The 23508-nt window shown below is 35.7% G+C and overlaps 1 protein-coding gene across 6 annotated transcripts in view; it reads left to right on the top strand.

Moving 5' to 3' along the window:
* The first annotated feature begins 739 nt into the window (after window positions 1–739).
* The window catches only part of LOC108053073 (paired box protein Pax-2), a 51914-nt gene continuing 29145 nt past the window's right edge, over window positions 740–23508 (top strand). For 4 of the 6 annotated variants that reach the window (XM_017135644.1, XM_017135641.1, XM_017135642.1 and 1 more), the window contains exons 1-5: window positions 740–996; window positions 4229–4586; window positions 10936–11076; window positions 11149–11187; window positions 22779–22944. In XM_017135644.1, coding sequence (XP_016991133.1) covers window positions 955–996; window positions 4229–4586; window positions 10936–11076; window positions 11149–11187; window positions 22779–22944 — 746 coding nt within the window. In that variant the 5' untranslated portion in view covers window positions 740–954. Of the gene's footprint in view, window positions 997–4228; window positions 4587–10935; window positions 11077–11148; window positions 11188–13895; window positions 14549–22778; window positions 22945–23508 lie in introns of those variants that run through there. The other 2 variants (XM_017135643.1, XM_017135645.1) reach the window with 2 other exon arrangements.

Below are 23508 nucleotides of genomic sequence, written 5' to 3'. Positions count from 1 at the left end.
ACGAAAATAAATGACTTTAAATTTAGTAAACTGACTTTTTTTAATGGTTGCGGAAGCTTAACCATTTTTAATGGTATCCTCTACGTTAACATTTTACATAAGAGTAAAAAATCGCATACTCCTATCAAACCTTAGCATTTTATTTTAGTACTGTGGTAGAATTGATCTCCAAAGGTATTCCTGTTTTAACATGCAAATCAAGTTTTTCTTTGTATTATATGCTGACATTTGTATTTGGAGAAAGGTTTTGTCGATGTTTGAGTAGTTTTTTTTACTCAAGCATTACACTGCATGTGCGTTAATAAATACATTGGCACACACATATGTTTATAGCCAAGCATAAATTACTTCAAAAAAATACTAAAATACTCTAACACGTTGAGCATAAAGACCGTACAAAACAAAAACGGGAATATTCGATCACTCTTACTCCTTCGCTCTCGATGTGTCATGCCTTTTTTGTCTCTATCACTCGTTCTGTGCGGTGATCATATTTCAAGCCCAGCTTTTGCGTTCGGCCAACTCGCTATGTCTCCCTATTAGTCGACAGCCAGTTTGAGAGCAAATGAAACCGACCAACCGTAAAGCCGTCTTGGGCCAAGTTTTGAGCGCGACTCAACGAATACATAAGCCACTAAAAAACGCACTCATGAAAGTGGTCGCTTGAGTTTGAGCGATGTAAGAACGGCTTCCGCCGTCCATTGCCATTCAACAATTTAGTTTCGCTCGAGATCTCTTGGCGTACGTTTCAAGATCCACCTGAAACTCGCGTTGTATCTTGAACCAATAGCCAACAGGTGGTACGCGCTGTCTTTTATACCTGTCAAGTATCGTATTGATTAGAAGTGGCTAAAATGTATAATTAAAGTGAAACTGTGAATGTAGCTATAAAATCTAGCAATGTGATTATGAATTCGTTTTAAAAATTTTTGAGAACTTAAAAAGTGTTGTTTTATGTATGACATTTTTAGACTGGATACAAAAAAAGTTGATATAGTAAGTAAAATGCAAGTAAAGACATTACTAAATAAGTAAAATATAAATTTAAATAAATCAACAAACCAGCTTTTCGATATTTGCTCTCAACCGTTCTCATGGCTAATATGCCGAGCCGTACATCTTACATTTCCCCACGCTCCTGACCTTGAGCTGCTTATTTTCTCTGTTTTCATAGACTGCCTTAGCTAAGTTTTCTGGCTGGCACTGGCCATTATTTGGCTGGAGTGTGTGAAAATGCGCTTATTTTTCCCACTTTTAATTTTTTTGAATTGAATGTAGTTTGGGTAGTATAGCCTGTGTTGGTATTGAAAAGAACAAAGTGTAGAAACCCCAATGACCTCGTAGCAGGACCGCCGCGTCCGACCGTGACTTTTGAATTATTTTACCAATGATATCGCAAGTATACGTACTTGGAACTGAGAAGTAAAGATCGACGTATTTAAAAATAAAGGAACTTTTTTCGCTGTATTTTTGCAATAGACTTTCCATAAGAAGATTTTAATTGTATAATGTAATTATATATATCGTAATTGATCATTCGAATATATTATAATTGGAAGATAAATATGTACATGTTTGAAAATAGTTTTTATTTTTATCTATTAAAAACGGAATATATGTGTAAGAAGTCAGGCATATTTTGTGTTTATTTGTATTTTTTCAATTTTTCTTATTTTTTCCCAGAACCTAAATTATATATATATCAAATGAGTTTAAAAGGTTTTACAATATTGGTATCAAGCCAGAATCTGCATATTGTCAGAGTCGTTCATTGCGATAGTAGCATAGAAAGCAAATAATCAAAACCTAAAAATAATACAAATTTTAAAATAAATTGTTTGTTTAATCCATAATTTGTGACTTAAGGATGAAGCCCTCTTTCTTTTACAATGGGATTAAAATACTTGTAAGGATACCATAAATGAAATATTACTTCGATCATTATGTTTTCATAACTAAAGGCAAGAGCGGCAGTTACAAAAATTTGTATCTTTAAGAAATAAAACTAAAAGAAAAACAGATGGCATAGACGAACTTGGCGTTAGCATACACTATGCTCTCTCTACCCTCGGCTGTCTCGATCCTCCAACTACAATGACCCTTAGGGGAGTGATGGTCTTAAAAAGGTCAATTAACAACAGGTGAATGAGTGCTAGCAAACACGTTTGCGCGGGTTCAGCCTTCACTTGGCGGGTAGCCAGAACACCTTGCAGGGCAGGGGAACTGGCGCCGACGACGTGCCACAATTAAATGAGCGGGAAAAGCAAGAGCCTTCTGTCACGCATACTAAGGTCCTAAATAAATGTATGAATGTCTATGTATAAAAAAATTGAATTCATGTCTAAAAGCTTCCAGTGTTTAGACTATATTTAAAATTTTACAAGTACCAAGTTACTCCTTCAGCTTAATTGAGGTTGAAGACAATTCTTCCTTCTCAAAACTAGAAAATCAGTCATTGAATCAAGAAATATTTTTTTTTGGGAAACCGCCTTTAAAATAAGAATTACTATTTCTTTAAAACAAAAAACTTAATTTCTAATTAGAAAGGAAGCAAACGTTTATATTGCAGTTATCACAATGAAGCTATGTCGATATTTGCCATCGTTTTTATGACAGCTATATGATAATGTTGTCCGATTTTGACAAATCTAAAAGCGTAGTTTTTATATGGTAAATAATTACTATATCTTAAAGGAATATTTTGATAAAAAGAAAAATAATTTTTATACCATGTTATACCAATTAGCCATGTCCGTCTGTCCGTCTGTCTGTTTCTACGCAAACTAGTCTCTCAGTTTTAAAGCTATCGAGTTCAAACTTTGCACACACCCTTCTTTCCTTTGCACGCAGTATATATGTCAGAACGGCCGGGATCGGCCGACTATATCCTATAGCTGCCATATAACTGATTGATCGGAAATGCCATAACTTTGGTGTTTGTAAAGTTAGGAAGCTGGGATTTCCTATGGGTTTTATATTTGGCCAATCAGTCCGACCTACCAAATTTCATAAGGATCGGCCGACTATATCCTATAGCTGCCATATAACTGAACGATCGGAAATGCCATAACTTTGGTGTTCTTAAAGTTAGGAATTTGGGATATTTTATAAGTATTAAGAATGCATCATATGAATAATTTTGGAGAATATAATATACAGGGTATATCAACTTCGGCTCCGCCCGAAGTTAGCTTTCCTTTCTTGTTATACCCTTGCAGAGGGTATTATAATTTTGGTCAAAAGTGTGCAACGCAGTGAAGGAGACATCTCCGACCCTATAAAGTATATATATTCTTGATCAGGATCACCTCCTGAGTTGATATAGCCATGTCCGTCTGTCCGTCTGTCCGTCTGTCTGTCCGTCTGTCTGTCCGTCTGTCTGTTTCTACGCGAACTAGTCTCTCAGTTTTAAAGATATCGAATTGAAACTTTGCACACACCCTTCTTTCCTTTGCACGCAGTATATAAGTCGGAACGGCCGGGATCGGCCGACTATATCCTATAGCTGCCATATAACTGATTGATCGGAAATGCCATAACTTTGGTGTTTGTAAAGTTAGGAAGCTGGGATTTTCTATGGGTTTTATTTTTGGCCAATCAATCCGAACTACCAAATTTCATAAGGATCGGCCGACTATATCCTATAGCTGCCATATAACTGAACGATTGGAAATGCCGTTTCTACGCAAACTAGTCCCTCAGTTTGAAAGCTATCTGCTTGAAACTTTCCCAAAAGTTATCTTTCTATTGCAGGTAGTATATAATTCGGAACGCGCCAGATCGGGCGACTATATCATATAGCTCCAATAGGAAAAAAATATTCAAAATATCATAACTTTTTTGTTTTTAACTTTTTTTTTGTTCTCTGGGATTTGGTAATATGTCAATTAAATTAAAATCAGACAACAATATCATATAGCTGCCATAGAAAGGATGGCAAAATGCAGCACAGCTTCATTGTTAGTAATATAGGCATAGAAATCGAAATGTAGTCGATTTGTAATAACTGCAAGGGTATATAAGCTTCGGCTTGCCGAAGTTTGCTTCCTTCCTTGTTATTTTATGAAAATCGACATAGCTTCATAGTTGTTAGTCATAAGGCTTAAAATCGAAAAATGTAATATTTTAATTATCTATCAGCTGCAAGGGCATATACACTTTGACTTGCCAAAGTTTGCTTCTTTGCTTAAGTTGCTTCAATACTCCAGAATCATTTATATTTTTTTAGGAACTGATGCTCATAATGGATATGCAGACATCGCCAATTCTTAGCCATGGGCTCGGGACACTCTCACATCAGGTTCAACACCGTATTATACATCAGCCGCAGATTCTTCACAGTACCCAAGAACAGACACTGAATACAAGCACAGGACAGCATGAGCACGACCACCAGCATTTGCAACACCATCACATTTCACATCAACAACATCAGGCCGTTTCACCGACATTACACACTATGCAGAGCACTTCGACAGGTGATAGCCTGACCATTGCTATCAACCCCAATCAAAATCAGCATGATCATCAACGTCATGCCGGAAGTAACGTGTATACCTCACCACATATGGAAAATAAGTTAAAAGGTAATCACAAAGCTAATCAGTCGTATTACGGGTAGCAGGTCTATATTATAGTGAAATTGAAAGTTAGATAGTGCAAATTAAAAACATAATAATAATAATAGAAAAACCTAACTTAAAAATTACTTTTCTAGGAAATGACAGATAAAAAAGTCGATTAATACACTCACGTTTGCATTAACATGTACGAGGAGTTGAACAAAAGATTACATTTTCATTCTATTTACATTTCTAGTCGAAAAATGTTGACCGCCAAAGGAAAGGATGTTAATCCAAGTTGCAAACGTCTTAAACTAGAGAACAATAGCATTTAGTGGCATAAGAGATGGGGGATAAAATAACAAGCTCACAAGAGCAATGCACTTGGGACGCGAAACCTTTTATTTCCCCTCCCCAAGATTTCAGTGCAACCAGTAGTCGCAAAAGCCGATTCTTCTTGGATTCATGTTCGAGTTGAATGAATGCTTTGGAGACCAGAAATTAAATGAAAAGGTGTTTCCTTCAAGTCACGGAATTTTTGGTATAAGGAAATTTCACATGTCCCGACGTTGGAATGTTCCACGATTTCCATTCGCGAATGTTTATATAAGAATCATATTAGTATATTGGCGGTTCATACACTGTAAAAAATCTATATTTGAGTGATTAATTTACATAATTACGTGAAAATTCCACACATATCTACACACACACACAATAATTCAAATGGAAATGTTTTTTGTTTAAATAAGATAATTTCATATGCGTTTACAAAATTAACAATTAATTAGTTTACTCAATAACTTCAAAAATTAATTTATTGAACACAAAAAATATATTGATAAAAATTAACTGAACTCGATTTTCAATTATTTAAAATATTAAAACTTTTTTCTAAAATTGTTATAAAGTAAATCGTAACACTTGCTTATAAAATTTATTTGACAATTTACTCCAGAGATGACATCATCATTTTGTACGGGCAATTTTTGTTTAACTGTAAGCTACGATTTTTCCTGTTTTTGTCCAATTTTACCCGTTACTCGTAGAGTAAAAGGGTATATTGTATTCGTGCAAAAGTATGTAACAGGTAGAAGGAAGCGTTTCCGACCCTATAAAGTATATATATTCTTGTTCAGGATCACTAGCCGAGTCGATTTAGCCATGTCCGTTGGCCGTCTGTCTGTCCGTCCGTATGAACGCTGAGATCTCGGAAACTATAAAAGCTAGAAGATTGGCATGTTGCATGTAGATTTTAGGAGTTCCTACGCAGCGCAAGTTTGTTTCAAAATGGTGCCACGCCCCCTCTGACGCCCACAAGCCACAAGCTGTGGCCACAGTTTTGATGCTATTATGAAAATTAATTGATATGTATTTGTTTCGTCAATACCTATCGATTGGCCGAATAAAAGTTTGCCACCCCCACTCTAACGCCCAAAAACCCATTAAACGCTTAAGCCTGGCTAGCGCCTACATTTCCGCCTTTCATGGCGCCATGATGACTTTGGAACAGCTGGCCAAGGTGCTCAACAGAGTCAACTTTAATTCTCCATAAGGATTTCTATTAAAGGAAATTTCAATGGTTTTCATTTGTCAATACCGAACTACATATATCCCATGAACTATGCAAATCAAATATAGTTAGCCAAATTGGAGGTCTGAGTCAAACAATGGCGTATGTGTGTATGTACGTAAGCATATACATATGTATGTATTTACATTGTACACAGTTGCAATTGCCCGGCAAAGATAACTCTTTTCAAAGAAAGCTATTCGCTATACCCGTTACTCGTGTTGCGCAAACATTTAGACTTTAATATACATAATACAATTTAAGTATGTATGTGTTTAGCCAATATAAGTATGTATGTTTAATATTTCTAGTCAATTTATTGCACTCAAAAACATAAACATAAACACAGCTGCTGGTGCAGGACAAAAGCTGCCTGCGCTAAAGCAGCGCTGGTGCTGATGCTCGTGCTGTAAAGCTGCCAGCACTAAGAGATCGCCGAATTCAAATTGATAATTTGAACTTTTTGTCCTTTTTCCCTGTGGTCACTATAATTCACATTATGTTAAAAAAAACAACAAAAAAAACACAGGAAGGCATATTTATATTAAGTTGTTTAGCTGAGAAATGGGTATCTATGTAATAGTCGAGGCACTCGACTATAGCGTTCTCTCTTGTTTATTTTTATACCCTTGCAGAGGGTATTATAATTTTGGTCAGAAGTTTGTAACGCAGTGAAGGAGACGTTTCCGACCCCATAAAGTATATATATTTTTGATCAGGATCAATAGGGGAGTCGATATACCCATGACCGTCAGTCCGCCCGTCCGTCTGTCCGTCTGTTTTAATACCGCGTTTCAACACTAGCGATCTGAAACTTTTACTGTCGTCCTAAAACAAGAGTACGCAGATCAAGTTTGAAAACCGTCCCGATCGGATGTCTATATCCTATTGCTCCCATAGGAACAATCGGATATAACTTGCAAGAATAGAAGATATTTCGCGCAGTGTAAAAGCTATTGACATAAATCTTTCCAAATCCTATTTTTTTATGCATACCTTGATCAGGGTAAAAGCGCGTGACGATCGGCCGACTATATCCTATAGCTGCCATATAACTGATTGATCGGAAATGCCATAACTTTGGTGTTTGTGAAGTTAGGAAGTTGGGATTTTCTATAGGTTTTATATTTGGCCTATCAGTCCGTCAGTCCGCCCGTCCGTCTGTCCGTCTGTTTTAATACCGCGTTTCAACACTAGCGATCTGAAACATTTACTGTCGTCCTAAAACAAGAGTACGCAGATCAAGTTTGAAAACCGTCCCGATCGGATGTCTATATCCTATTGCTCCCATAGGAACAATCGGATATAACTTGCAAGAATAGAAGATATTTCGCGCAGTGTAAAAGCTATTGACATAAATCTTTCCAAATCCTATTTTTTTATGCATACCTTGATCAGGGTAAAAGCGCGTGACGATCGGCCGACTATATCCTATAGCTGCCATATAACTGATTGATCGGAAATGCCATAACTTTGGTGTTTGTGAAGTTAGGAAGTTGGGATTTTCTATAGGTTTTATATTTGGCCTATCAATCCGACCTACCAAATTTCATAAGGATCGGCCGACTATATCCTATAGCCGCCATATAACTGATTGATCGGAAATGCCACAACTTTGGTTTTTGTTAAGTTAGGAAGTTGGAATTTTCTATGGGTTCTATTTTTAACCAATTAATCTAACCTATCAAATTTCATAAGGATCGGCCGACTATATCCTATAGTTGCCATATAACTGAACGATTGGAAATGCCATAACTTTGGTGTTTTTAAAGTTAAGAAGTTGGGATTTTTTATGAGTATTAAGATTGCATCATATGAATAATTTTGGAGAATATAATTTACAGAATATTCTGCAAGGGTATATCAACTTCGGCTCCGCCCGAAGTTAGCTTTTCTTTCTTGTTTTTTTCTATTTTTATATGACATTTTTGCAGTATAAAAGGAATTGACATGAAACGATGCAAATCCAGTTTACTTATGTATACCTTATTCCTTTCGCTATTTTTTTAGTTTTAGCAATTTCGGCAAAGTCTGCAAGGGTATTAAAACTTCGGCTTGCCGAAGTTAGCTTCCGTCCTCGTTTAACTCAAGTTCTGATAAAACGATTTAGTCACTTTGCTGGAAATAGTACCTTTTTGACCTTCCTGTAGTTCTTTATTATAGATGCCAGCTTTATACAAAATTTGAACAATTTGAAAAAATTCATGAGCTGCCCCATAAAAGTCGCTTTAAATATAAAAAACCAAAATTAGGTTGAACGCTCATAATCGGAAATGGAACTACCAAATTTTCAATCTCAACCATACGCCGGTAAATCGATATTTTTGTACATATCGATCGGCTATTTAAACTAAAAGAAAATAACAACTTTGTGTTAAGAAAAACATCGATCAGATATACAGCAACAAAACATAAAAAAGGAATTGATTGGCATGTCTGGTCAAAACGTCCCGGATCGGTAAGATTATTCCAAAATTGTTACTATGACAGCAATATAATGCAGTAGATTAAGGGGTTATCCGGGTCTTGACACTTCAAAAAATTCATTTTTTTCAAACTTTTTTATATAATAATACAAAGTTTCCGGAATGTTGTCTGAAAATTTCAAGTCGATCGAAGCAAAACTGTAGGAATGGGAGAAATTTAAGGCCCAGCGCGTCGAACGTCACAGCGGGCCATTCGGGCTCTGGCGTCGGACAGATGCGGCACTTTAAACGCGTTTTTCTCAAAACCACTTTTTTGAAGTCGGTAGTCACGATTTCTTAAAAACTATTGCACCGATCAACTTCTGCTTTTGCACACTTCTTTTAGACATAATTCTCTTGTCCTTAACGGAGGGATTTTTAAATTTTTAATTACAACTCATTTTATAAGCCAAAATATTGCCAAAATTTACGTAAAAAATGACACTTTTTATGAAAAGCGCTACAAAAAATTCAATTTTTAATTTAAAAAAAAAATGGCTCGTAGAGGACAAGCGAGACACATACACTATCAGAATAATTTTGGTTTTTTGATTTCAGACAAAAATTGGCGGAGATATTTTGCCTACCGAAAGGACACAATTTTGTATGAGGTCAAGTTCAAGCCTGCCTCAACGGCTCAATTTTAAAAATATTTGGTTCAAATTTTTACACAATGTTGGTCAAACCATAAACATTAATGTACAATAAATGAAATTTGTGAAATTGTCATAAGATCTTTAAAAAAAATTCACGAAAATAGGCTTTTTTCGTGCTCCAAGACCCGGATAACCCCTTAACCCATGGCGCTATAATACTCGATAAAAAACAAGAAAGGAAAGCTAACTTCGGGCGGAGCCGAAGTTGATATACCCTTGCAGAATATTCTGTAAATTATATTCTCCAAAATTATTCATATGATGCATTCTTAATAGTCATAAAAAATCCCAACTTCCTAATTTTAAAAACACTATAGTTATGAAATTTCCTATCGTTCAGTTATATGGCAGCTGTAGGATATAGTCGGCCGATCCTTATGAAATTTGGTAGGTCGGATTGATTGGCCAAATATTAAACCAATAGAGAATCCCAACTCCCTAGTTTAACAAACACCAAAGTTATGGCATTTCCGATCAATCAGTTATATGGCAGCTATAGGATATAGTCGGCCGATCCTTATGAAATTTGGTATGTCGGATTGTTTGGCCATATATAAAACCCATAGTAAATCCCAACTTCCTAACTTTACAAACACCAAAGTAATGGCATTTCCGATCAATCAGTTATATGGCAGCTATAGGATATAGTCGGCCGATCCCGGCCGTTCCGACTTATTTGCTGCGTGCAAAGGAAAGAAGGGTGTGTGCAAAGTTTCAATTCGATATCTTTAAAACTGAGAGACTAGTTCGCGTAGAAACAGACAGACGGACAGACAGACGGACAGACGGACGGACGGACAGACGGACAGACGGACATGCTTATATCAACTCAGGAGGTGATCCTGATCAAGAATATATATACTTTATAGGGTCGGAAACGCTTCCTTCTACCTGTTTTATACTTTTGCACGAATACAATATACCCTTTTACTCTACGAGTAACGGGTATAAACACCAAAGTTATGACATTTCCAATCGTTCAGTTATAAGGCAGCTATAAGATATAGTCGGCCGATCCTTATGAAATTTGGTAGGTCGGATTGATTGGCCAAAAATAAAACCCATAGAAAATCCCAACTTCCTAACTTTAAAAAATACGGCAGCTATAAGATATAGTCGCCCGATCCGGCTTGTTCCGACTTATAGACTACCTGCAATAGAAAGACAACTTTTGGGAAAGTTTCAAGCAGATAGCTTTAAAACTGAGAGACTAGTTTGCGTAGAAACGGACGGACGGACAGACGGACAGACGGACATGGCTAGATCGACTCTGATGCTGATCAAGAATATATATACTTTATAGGGTCGGAAATGTCTCCTTCACTGCGTTGCAAACTTTTGACTGAAATTATAATACCCTCTGCAAGGGTATAAAAATGAAAGATCCTTGCTCAGATTTCTGGTAAGTCGGGCCCAGCCGACCACAAGTTGCGATCACATGTAGATCGATCTTTGAAGATCTAGTAAAGTAAAATATCGGAATATATACATTTGGAAAATTTAGTTTTTATAAAATTAAACCTTTCCATCCCAATTTATATGGAGTTTGGATTGGAATTTCTTTGTAAACTATCGGATTGAATTACTGAAATGAAGTAGCTTATTGTTTAATGAGTAAAGAGGGCGATGCATGAGTAAAAATTAAATAATTTAATTCTCTTCCCATAATTTAACTATAGCAAACAAGTTTGACGAATACTCGAACAGGATATTGGGCAATATTTCAGACACCACTACGCCGCCATCTGCTAACAACTTTTTGTCACAAGCCCAAGGAGTAGAATGGATGACAGCCATAAACGATGGGCAAAACGGGGCAGGTACCACATCTATATACCTACTTACATAAAGCCTATATTTAAATGCAAAATATTATCAATTTATCTTTTTAGAAGACTCGCATAGTTCGCAAGGCAGTATTTCTGGCGATGGTAAGTGGAGTATTCTAAAGCTGCAATTCACTTTTTTTTAGTAACAAGTACCGTGGGATTGAGTATTACACTTACTGTCCACACTGATTTTAGCTTTGGAAATATTCTCTCACAATGATAAGTGACCGCCATCCGATCAATTTTCTGTGGCTTTGTAAGAATTGTCTCAAGTAACTTGGTGCCTAATTGAAAAAATGTACTTTAACCACAAAGCTGTTTCCTGGCTATGGCAGAGTTCTTTTCGTTTCTTTCATTTATTTGGTTTGGTCAATGCAGATGGTCATTGGAGACTAGACGCTGCCCTCACTCAGGTGACGATCGACAACCTCAAGTTCTGATTCACATTTAGATTAAGGCACCTTCCTACAGAATACGGTGTACATTTCAACATACACATTATCAGACTGTGTAAAAAAATGTCGGGATAGCAACTCAGTTTCGATTTCGTAACCACAAGTATAAGGGAATACAAATCACTTAGTCAATACTACTTAAGTAAAATATACACCGAAGCCACAAATCAAATCACTTTCTGGTAACTTAGGTATTATTTCCGGTTTTTTTCAGGTGATTTCCGGAGCATGATAATTCTTAATTTTCTGCAAGTCCAAAATTCTGATACGAAGAATTTTAAATCTTATTTCTTATATTTAAACATAATAATTTGACCTATGATAATGTATATTAAGAACCCGCATACTTTAAAGTGCTGGAGCAATTACAGCTTGGAAGATAAAACTCTTTTTCGGACACCCAATTATTTAGGAAGTGTTACTTAATAAGCTACACCAATTTCCGAATCCTTAACATTTGTAATCAAAACAAGGCTGTATTTATGAATCAAATAATAAATCTAATTATAACTAAGCAATTCCCAAAACATAAGTTAACATCCATTTGTCACAATGAATGCATCGAGGAGGGTGTCTTTGGAGCAACAAATAGATATATGTATAAAGGATCCATTACAGCAGTTGATTACACAGTTGGGAATTAAAGGTGACTCAATCTCATAGAAGCTGTGCTTTCTCAGAAAAGTAACAGCTGTGCCTACTATTAAAAATTCGAATGCTACCAACTCTTTTTTATACCCTTGCAGAGGGTATTATAATTTTGGTCAAATGTGTGCAACACAGCGACCCTATAATCTATATATATCGCGTTCTGAGTTGATATAAGCATGTCCGTCTGTCTGTCTGTTTCTACGCGAACTAGTCTCTCAGTTTTAAAGATATCGAATTGAAACTTTGCACACACCCTTTGTTCCTTTGCACGCAATATATAAGGCCGGGATCGGCCGACTATATCCTATAGCCGCCATATAACTGATTGATCGGAAATGCCATAGCTTTGGTCTTTGTAAAGTTAGGAAGTTGGAATTTTCTATGGGTTTTACTTTGGACAATCAATCCGACCTACCAAATTTTATTTATTTATTTTTTGATCATTAGTTGAGTTATTAATTCAATGTTTTAGTCATTCAAAACAAATAGTCACATGATTAGCAAAACAAAATTACTATATTAACAGATATCTCGTGGATTTACACATCTAAGTTATAATTTATTTAAAATTTCAATTTATTTTTTCGATTGTGTCTATTGAAGCTATAAATCGTCTGACTTATATAAAAATAACCTTATAAGAAAGTTTCATCCTGATATCTTTAGAACTTAGACACTAGTTTGCGTAGATACGGACAAAATTACGGACGGATCAAGAATATATATGCTGTATGGGTCGGAGATGTCTCCTTCACTGCGTTGCAAAATTTTGACTGAAATTATAATAACCTCTGCAAGGGTATAAAAAGTTTTGAAAAGCTGAAGAATCCATTTGTGTGTTGTTTTGGACTTTGTTCTACTTTGAGCTCGTTCAGAGTTTTTGTTGCAGATGTACAGTGGACCAAAAAAGTTTAAGAATTCTTTATTTCACCTCCAGTTCCACAATTATAAAATGATCTTTGCAGCAGATTGGCAAAAGTATTGAATTCATACGTTATGGAGAATATTAGATTTAATTTTTCTGAACATGAACACATTTATTAAATTCCAATGAAAGTACCGACGTGCTAGTGCGAAGCAACGGCCGCCGAATCAATCAAGTGTGTGAAAGAGATGTCGGAATACGCAGGGGCAATACTTGAGTGGTAGGCAGGAAGGTGTGCTGTGATTGGTGCCGCTGCACACTGAAACCTTCCCTTCTTTGCGGCTATTGGTGGATGTCGGGTCCGCCTTCCCGTCCCGTGATCCAACAGACCAAGTCAGTGTCAGAGCGCACATGTACACATTAAAATATGCTTTGTTGCTAATAATTTGAAGCGTAAGATTAATTGATGTTTGAATCATATTTTTTTAACGCGGAAGGTGAAATTGTTCTAAGCTATGGCCAACATGGTGAATAGATTCGGTCGCTTGGGCCTCTGCCGTCTGACAATAGCCACAAAACATTGCCTAAAAATAAACACCTTTGCATCCACCAAAATGCTGCCAAATCCTGAGCTATTGGATTGGTCACCACAGGAGCAGCCACCCAATATTGTCGTTTGCTGCGATGCTACGCCCTTGCCGGTCCCTCGGCTATGGTCTGTCTTTATTGGCTGGCTGCAGTAAGATGAGGACGGATGCTTTGAGTCAACGCCAACCGATGCGGGTGGGCGGCGCGGTGTCGTCGTACGCGTAAAAAGGACCACAGATTGCCAAGGACATGCAAACGCCCGCGTTGCCCCACACTGAGTAGAGATAGGGATAAGCAAAAATAGTAGAAGTAGATAAGAATAAGGAAACCGTGCGCAGAATCTCTGCGGCTGGCAGCAAACAGTCCGGAAAAAATGGTTAGCAATATTTTACGGTACACAAATCGAAAGAGAAAACACACTTTCAAATAGGAGAAGAAAAAAATGTCAACGGTTGAAAAGAAGCCCAAACCAACTGAATAAGCCTCAGCATCGCGAGTGCTCGGTATACTTTACTTATGCAAAGAACTAGACAAACGAAAATCAAACTTCATCTCCAGCAGCCAGCCGATGGCCAGAGCTTTTACAAACCGTCAATCAGAACTTCGTTGTTACAATTGGAGGACTTCAAGCTGTATCGGCATCGATTACAGATTCGGTTCACCGTTACGGTTTGCGGTTGCGGTGCGATTCGAATGTCACGCTTACAGTTAAAGCTCGCCCCTCAACAATATTTTAATAAAATGGTGCTCAAAGTGAATAAAATATAGTGATTGTGTCTAAATTGTAATATTGGTTCCAAAAAGGGGAAATAATACAACTACTCTAAACACGAGCTAATCTTCTGTAAAATGGACCTATCTACAGCCTACCGCTACAATCAGAATATGATGGAATATTATACATGTAATATAGTGTAGTATAGTACCAGAAATTAATATTTTAATTACACTAGAAAAATTAGAATACATTTTTTTTATGAAATATTTGTTTTTTCTACGTGCACTCAGATCAATTATTGTGTAATTGGACATATGTTTTAAATCTGATAATACATCCTTTTTTGCAAGAAAAGAAAATACACGATTTTTGCAGCAGCGAAGGGCATTAAAAAAGTTTAGATCACATTTTGTATTTGTTTAATTCAATGTGTAATTACTAGACATCGGATTTTAAATAAAATCATATTTTTAATGAATAGTGCAAAAACATGTAACATTGTATACATATTTGTTTCATAATATATTAGCAGATTTTTCATATCTTCAACATAAAAGCCTATTTTGGAATGTGTCAACCGATTTGGACTGTTTTGGTTATTTATGAAAAAAAAACATATGCTCTCAAGTAGTTCTAAAAAAATATAATGAAATGGCGCATATTAGTAAAATATATTCTGAAACAACTTTGCTTAAGGCTCTCGTTGACTGACTTAGAAGCGACGTTATTGACTGTCTGAAGCTAATGATTTCGTGGATTAACATCTTATTTAATCATCTTATTATTATTTACCTAACGCTTATTAATTATTCAAATTATACCAGTAAGCGCTTTGAAAATTGCAGTTGCCTTGGAAGTGGGACAAAGAATTTACGGTAACGTTTTGATAGTGGAAAGGGTTTTCTAGGATTAGCGAATACCGATTTGTGCAAATTATCAATTGTGAATTGTGCAACAGTAAAAGGTATTTGCTGTACACAAGTATATTTGACCAATTTGATAGTTCCCTAATTCATTTAAATATGTTTACTAAATTATTCTTTTATTTTCGTCATGACTTTAAATTATTGTTTTATTTGGTGCCTCTATCACATTTATAGCAATTTTCATTGTAGATTCATCTTAGGGAGTCCAATCTATTCGCCATTTAAGCCCTATACGCATTGAGCGAATATGTCTATATCGACTCGCTTAGCGTTGAGCTTATCAATACTTAAGCACAGGACTCTTGTATGCATATTAGGATAAATACAGAGTACTATATGTAACTGAGCATTTAATGTTACTTTGAGTTTGAGAAAAATTATATGTTGCCAATGAACTTGATTTATTATGAGTATTTGAAAACCATGACATTCTATGAATTTTTCTGATATTGAAAATCAATAGCCACTTCATAAATGACAATTGAGTACCAAACAATAGTCTTTTGTTAACAGTTTAACTACAGCTGATATCCTGCTGAGTGTTTCCATAGATCTCAACCAAGAATAGGTCTCAACCAAGAATGTGTGTTAAAACGCAGTTATCCACATTTCAGCTGCTATTTTGTCCATCAAAAACTGTAATTGCAAATAGATTAAAGCAAGAAAAGTAGCTAACGTAACACTTCTATAGAATATAGTCGTCTGGACCACCTTGTGGCACTCTCGTCTGTATAAAAAAAATCATTCCAAAGCTTTAACTTGGCTTTTTTTAAAGAGGTATAAATACATACAAAATTGAAGATATTTTGTCTTGTATGTTCTGTGTTTTTTTATGTTCCTAAGCAATTGAGATAATTTAATTCAAATGTTTTACTGAGATCACATTTGTTATTGAAACATGGTAATAATTCGTGCAGGGTGGACAGCTTATTATACAAACAAGAAAGAAAAGCTAACTTCGGGCGGAGCGGAAGTTGATATACCCTTGCAAAATATTCTGTAAATTATAATCTCCAAAATTATTCATTTGATGCATTCTTAATACTCGTAAAAAATCCCAACTTCCTAACTTTAAAAAATTAAAGTTATGGCATTTCCAATCGTTCAGTTATATGGCAGCTATTGGATATAAAACCCATAGAAAGTCCCAACTTCCTAACTTTAAAAACACCAAAGTTATGGCATTTCCGATCGTTCAGTTATATGGCAGCTATAGGATATAGTCGGAAACATCTTATTTAATACAATTATCTAACGCTTATTAATTATCCAAATTATACCAGTAAAAGCCTTGAAAAATGCAGTTGCCTTGGAAGTGAGACAAAGAATTTACGGTAACGTTTTGATAGACTTTAGAGCGAAAAGGGTTTTCTAGGATTAGCGAATACCGATTTGTGCAAATTGTCAATTGTGGATTGTGCAACAGTAAAAGGTTTTAGGTCGGATTGATTGGCCAAATATAAAACCCATAAAAAATCCCAACTTCTTGATCAGGATCACCTCCTGAGTTGATATAAGTATGTCCGTCTGTCCGTATGTCGGTCCGTCTGTCTATTTCTACGCGAACTTGTCTCTCAGTTTTAAGATATCGAATTGAAATTTTTCACACACTCTTCGTTCTTTTGCACACAATATATAAGTCTGAACGGCAGGGATCGGCCGACTATATCCTATAGGTGCCATATACTTGATTGATCGGAAATGCAATAACTTTGGTATTTGTAAAGTTAAGAAGTTGGGATTTTCTATGGGTTTTATTTATGGCCAATCAATCCGACCTAGCAAATTTCAAAGGGTCGGCCGACTATATCCAATAGCTGCCATATAACCGAACGATTTGAAATGCCATAACTTTGGTGTTTTTAAAGTTAGGAAGTTGGGATTTTTTATGAGTATTAAGAATGCATCATATAAATAATTTTGGAGACATATAATTTACAGAATATTCTGCAAGGGTATACCAACTTCGGCTCCGCCCGAAGTTAGCTTTCCTTTCTTGCTTAAAATTTCATAAAAACATTGATGATTGTTAAGGTTATATGGAAAATAAAACTTTTCGTGGATACTAAAAAAGTTTTATTTTGTGGCCTAATGTTATTTGTCCTTATGGTCTTAATTTCGATCCTTATTTTTGGTTTTTCACTGGGGTTTTCCACACATAAAGTTATTAACAATATTGTGGGTCTGTTTATATTAATAGTGTTTAGCTTTCTTTACTTAAAAATCAGAAATTAAATTGCAGAGTAAAGCGGAGAAGTTAGCACTGTAGTAATTGTAAGCCGCGCAATGATGTATGGTAAATGAAGTGTGACAAGAGCCCTTTTTTTCGCAGCATGTTTGTCATTAGTTCTTTTGTCACCAATCTTAAAATGTGGCGCGGTCTAAGATGCAACAATAAAATACATACAACATTGAAGATATTTTGTATTATATGTTCTGTGTTTTTTATGTTCCTAAGCAATTGATGAGATCACATCTGTTATTGAAACATGGTAATAATTCGTGCAGGAAGTTCAGCTTATTATACAAACAAGAAAAGAAAGCTAACTTCGGGCGGAGCCGAAGTTGAAATACCCTTGCAGAATATTCTGTAAATTATATTTTCCAAAATTATTCATATGATGCATCCTTAGCACTCATAAAAATCCCAACTTCCTAACTTTAAAAACACTAAAGTTATGGCATTTCCGATCAATCAGTTATATGTCAGCTATTGAATATAGTCGACCGATCCTTATGAATTTTGGTAGGTCGGATTGATTGGCCAAATATAAAACCCATAAGGAATCCTAACTTCCTTACTTTACAAACACCAAAGTTATGGCATTTCCGATCAATCAGTTATATGGCGGCTATAGGATATAGTCGGCCGATCCTTATGAAATTTGTTAGGTCGTATTGATTGGCCAAAGTAAAACCCATAGAAAATTCCAATTTCCCAATTTTACAAACACCAAAGTTATGGCATTTCCGAACATTCAGTTATATGGCGGCTAGCGGATATAGTCGGCCGATCCCGGTCGGCCGATCCTTATGAAATTTGGTAGGTTTGGATTTCGGTGTTTTTAGGATGTTGGGATTTTTTATGAGTATTAAGAATGCACCATATAAATAATTTTGGAAAAATATAATTTACAGAATATTCTGCAAGGGTATATCAACTTCGGCTCCGCCCGAAGTTAGCTAACCTTTCTTGTTTAAAATGTCATCAAAACATTGATGATTGTTAAGGTCCTTATGGTCTTAATATCGATCCTTATTTTTGGTTTTTTACTGGGGTTTTCCACACATAAAGTTATTAACAAAATTGTGGGTCTGTTTATATTAATAGTTTTTAGCTTTCTTTACTTAAAAATCAGAAATTTAATTGCAGAGTAAAGAGGAGAAGTTAGCACTGTAATTTAAAATTTACTGAAGTAATTGTAAACCGCGCAGTGATGTATGTTAAATGAAGTGTGACAGAGCCCTTTTTTTCGCAGCATGTTTGTCATTAGTTCTTTTATCACCAATCTTAAAATGTGGCGCGGTCTCTTTGTTTTTCGAGAAATGGTCCAAATTGGCTATGTACCCTTTGCAAAGCGTACTATAACTTAGGCATAGATATTGCTGCCACGAGAAGCTAACTTCGGGCGGAGCAGAAGTTGATATACCCTTGTAGAATATTCTGTAAATTATATTCTCTAAAATTATTCATATGATGCATTCCTAATACTCATAAAAAATCTTAATTTCCTAACTTAAAAACACCAAAGTTATGGCATTTCCGATCAATCAGATATATAGCGGCTATTGGATATAGTCGGCCGATCCTTATGAAATTTGGTAGGTCTGATTAATTGTCCAAATATAAAGTCCATAAAAAACCGCAACTTTATAGGTCGAATTGATTGGTCAAAAATAAAACACATAGAAAATCCCAATTTCCTAACTTTTCAGACAGACGGGCATGCTTATATCAACTCAGGACGCGATCCTGATCAAGAATATATATACTTTATACAGTGGCGGATCCAGGGTTGCTGGCGCCCGGGGCAAAGCGAAAAATTCCGCCCCCTCCCTATTTGTTGTACGAATAATATTAGGAGTATTTTAAGTGTAAATAGGTTATTAATTATTAAAAGCTCATATGTTTGAAGAATTGTATTTCATATCGATTCTTTTGTCAGTTACAACGGAAAAAAAAATTATTATTTTTGTCTTTGCAAGACAAAAAAAATATTACTTTTAGAATATAACTTTTCTGGCCTTGATTGCCGCAAATTCAGCAATAATATCATTGTAGTCGAGCGATGCTGCTACTTCATTTTCGATAGATAGTATAGCTAAATTTGAAAGACTGTCTTGGTTTATGGTTGTGCGGAGATAAGATTTTATCAATTTCAGTTTACTGAATGATCGGTCACACGAAGCCACGGACAATGGCAGAGTCAGCAAAATTTTCAATGCCGTCACAAGTGTTTTGTACGCCTCTAACCCCAACGATGAAATATACAATAGTATTCCTTTTGGAGTGAGATCAAGACTTTCTCCCTTTTTATTGGCCCTTTTCAGAAGAAAAACAAGAGAGAACGCTATAGTCGGGTGCCCCGACTATCAGATACCCGTTACTCAGGTAAAGGGAGTGCGAGGGAGATGGAGATAGAAACTTTGATCACGCATAACTTTTTAACGAATGGTCCGATTTGAAAAATTTCTTCTACATTTCGATAGGTATTGATAAACACAATAAAACTGCATTTTTACTTTTCCGAAATATTTAAATTTTTAAAATCGTATATAAGCGATTGTGGGCGTTAAAGGGGGCGTGGCACCATTTTGAAATAAACTTGCGCTGCGTAGGAACTTCTTAAATCTACATGCAAAATGTCAATCTTCTAGCTTTTATAGTTTCCGAGATCTCAGCGTTCATACGGACAGACAGACAGACAGACGGACAGACAGACGGACAGACGGACATGGCTATATCAACTCAGGAGGAGATCCTGATCAAGAATATATATACTACCTGTTACATACTTTTGCACGAATACAATATACCCTTTTACTCTACGAGTAACGGGTATAACTATTGGAAGTTAACGATAAATGCAAATCATTAGCTGAAATTTATTCTAATGATTAAAATGGTACGGAATTGTTTCACGATATCAAAGATGTAATTATACCCGTTACTCGTAGAGTAAAAGGGTATATTGTATTCGTGCAAAAGTATGTAACAGGTAGTATATATATTCTTGATCAGGATCTCCTCCTGAGTTGATATAGCCATGTCCGTCTGTCCGTCTGTCTGTCCGTCTGTCTGTCTGTCTGTCCGTATGAACGCTGAGATCTCGGAAACTATAAAAGCTAGAAGATTGGCATTTTGCATGTAGATTCTAGGAGTTCCTACGCAGCACAAGTTTGTTTCAAAAAGGGGCCACGCCCCCTTTAACGCCCACAATCGCTTATATACGATTTTAAAAATTTAAATATTTCGGAAAAGTAAAAATGCAGTTTTATTGTGTTTATCAATACCTATCGAAATGTAGAAGAAATTTTTCAAATCGGACCATTCCACACTGGTCCCAATGCCCAATATTTTTGCAAAAACCTATTTTTTTTTTAAAGTTATGAAAAAAAAAACATTTTATCTTCGTAGAATAATATACGTTGCATTTAAAAATCGCAATTTCGTTACTGAAATTGCAGCCCTGTTAAATTTGGTAGCCCTGAAAGTCAGCAGTTCGTTGATCAGAAATGTTGACTTTTTGGCGCGCTAAATAAAATCAACACTTTAAAGAAAGATTGCAAAAGTTCTACTTAACATTTTAAAACAAAGTAAAATGGAAAATATTAGTGGAGGTATGTAAAATTTAAATGTTTAATGCAATATTTGTTTAATGTGATTTGTCTTTGTGTATGTGTGCTTTTGTAGAGTTGTATTTTTAACAATTTTACCCTATCATTTTTCGTGTTTCTTGGAACAAAAGTATGTTGGATTGTGCCGGATTATAAAAACTATTAACGCAGTTTTGTTCTTGCATTTATTTACAATACGATGACATAAACCTTTTTTGCTCGTTTTTGCTCCATTTTCCAAAAAAAAAACTTTTTGCTAGACAACATAGACCTATGTTATGGAGAAATGCTAGAGTATTGGCTGGCACATGGGCGCGAAACCGAAAGCCTTTACAACTTTGTGTTGCAGCATCGAATTGGAAACTTAAAGCAAAACATAGATCCTTTGAAGAAGAGGATTAAGAACTTTGTTGCTTATGTGGATGCTGGAATAAAAAAATGCTCTTTTAATGATCTTTTAACACCACCAAATGTCGATTTCCTAAATAGTTCTCCTACTACAGATAATGATGATGAAGATGACTTGGATACCTTTGAATGTAAAGATACCTATTCCTTTGATTTAGATGTTGAAAGTGATTAAAAATTAATTAAGTAAATATATTATAATTTTTTAAGATGCATTATTTAGTTTGGAAGTTGAAAATTGGTAGGGCAGGAGGGGATAGAAGATTGAGGGGATATTTACTAAAGTTATTTTATATATATTTAAAATTTATTGGAAATATTGGCTATTGGCTTTACTAAAGATATTTTATATATATTTAAAATTTATTGGATATATTGGCCCAATTTTCGTGGATGTTTTGTAAATTTTTGTCCCGGGGTGCATTTCTATGGGGCGGAAAGGAAGGCGTGGCCCGATCGGCACAAAATTTTGTCCAGACTTCGCATATATAGTAACTATATAGTGTGCCAAGTTTCAAGTCTGTAGCATCATTTTTCTAGTTTATGCAAAAATATTGGTCATTGGGACCAGTGTGCATTCGTTAAAAAGTTATGCGTGATCAAAGTTTCTATCTCCATCTCCCTCGCACTCCCTTTACCTGAGTAACGGGTATCTGATAGTCGGGGCACCCGACTATAGCGTTCTCTCTTGTTTTCTATTCATAACTTCTTTATCGTCATCAAGATATTCTCGATCTAGCGCCCCTTAGATTTGGCGCCCGGGGCGCTTGTCCTTTGTTTCCTTTCTTGTTTTGTGTATAAGCTTTTACCGTGGCTTCACAGAGACTATTGTGGGCGTTAGAGTAGGAGTGGCATTTTTGATTAAGCTTGCGCTGGGTAGGTATTACCAGAATCTGCATGATAATTCGAAATCCCTAGCTCTAGTCTCCACAGATCTCCACACTCATACGGACAGACGGATAACATATATTCTTTATAGGGTCTTAATAACAAGAAAGCTAGGTCGATTTTCCGATAAATTTGATCTTTCTCATGGCAGCTATATGATACAGTATTATTTAAAATATAATTTAAACCGTTGTTATACATTTCTATTCTTTTATTATACGAGTGCGGAATACAACTATTACTTAAATAGGTTTAAACAGATTAACATTAAATTTATTTGCAACGGGATACTACTACTACGTTATATTCAAAAATAAGGATTTTAGCTAAAATTATTTGTTGTTTTCATTATACAGGTCATGGAGGCGTTAATCAACTTGGAGGCGTATTTGTTAACGGGCGCCCGCTGCCCGATGTCGTTCGTCAGCGTATTGTGGAGCTGGCGCACAATGGTGTCCGCCCATGTGACATCTCACGCCAGTTACGCGTGAGTCACGGTTGTGTGTCTAAGATACTATCAAGGTAATGAGGCACTTAAGATAAGACATTTTTAGAAGTATGTATGTTTTTACCAAAAACCCAAAGGATCAGTATATTCGAGATCCCCAGCTATGAGATACCTGTTTCTTACTTCGCAGAACGCTACCCGCAACAAAAAGTGTTGCACGTTAACGTAATATGAATGTACGTACAGTGGCTCGCAGCTTATTTCGTGCAGTTAGCAAATGAAAGTTTAAGTCGGTATTGCTGCTAAACTAAGAAAGATAGCAAAAAAAATGTAACTCATTTTTTAAACTAGGAGTATTAACACATTAAATAAAAAAAATCGATTTTCTTCTATAATATTATTTAACAAAAACAAAATGTGTAGGATTTTTTCATGCCGCAGCATTTCATGCAGTTAATTAAACTTAACTTTTTATACCCTTGCAGAGGATATTATAATTTCAGTCAAAAGTTTGCAACGCAGTGAAGGAGACATTTCCGACCCTATAAAGTATATATATTCTTGATCAGCATCACCAGGAGAGTCGATCTAGCCATGTCCGTCTGTGCGTCCGTCTGTCCGTCTGTCCGTCCGTCCGT

This window comes from Drosophila rhopaloa, unplaced genomic scaffold (genome assembly GCF_018152115.1).
Source record: "Drosophila rhopaloa isolate 14029-0021.01 unplaced genomic scaffold, ASM1815211v1 contig_203, whole genome shotgun sequence".
Taxonomy (NCBI): domain Eukaryota; kingdom Metazoa; phylum Arthropoda; class Insecta; order Diptera; family Drosophilidae; genus Drosophila; species Drosophila rhopaloa.
Note: the sequence above shows the minus strand (reverse complement) of the source record. Positions and strands in the feature narration are given on the sequence as shown.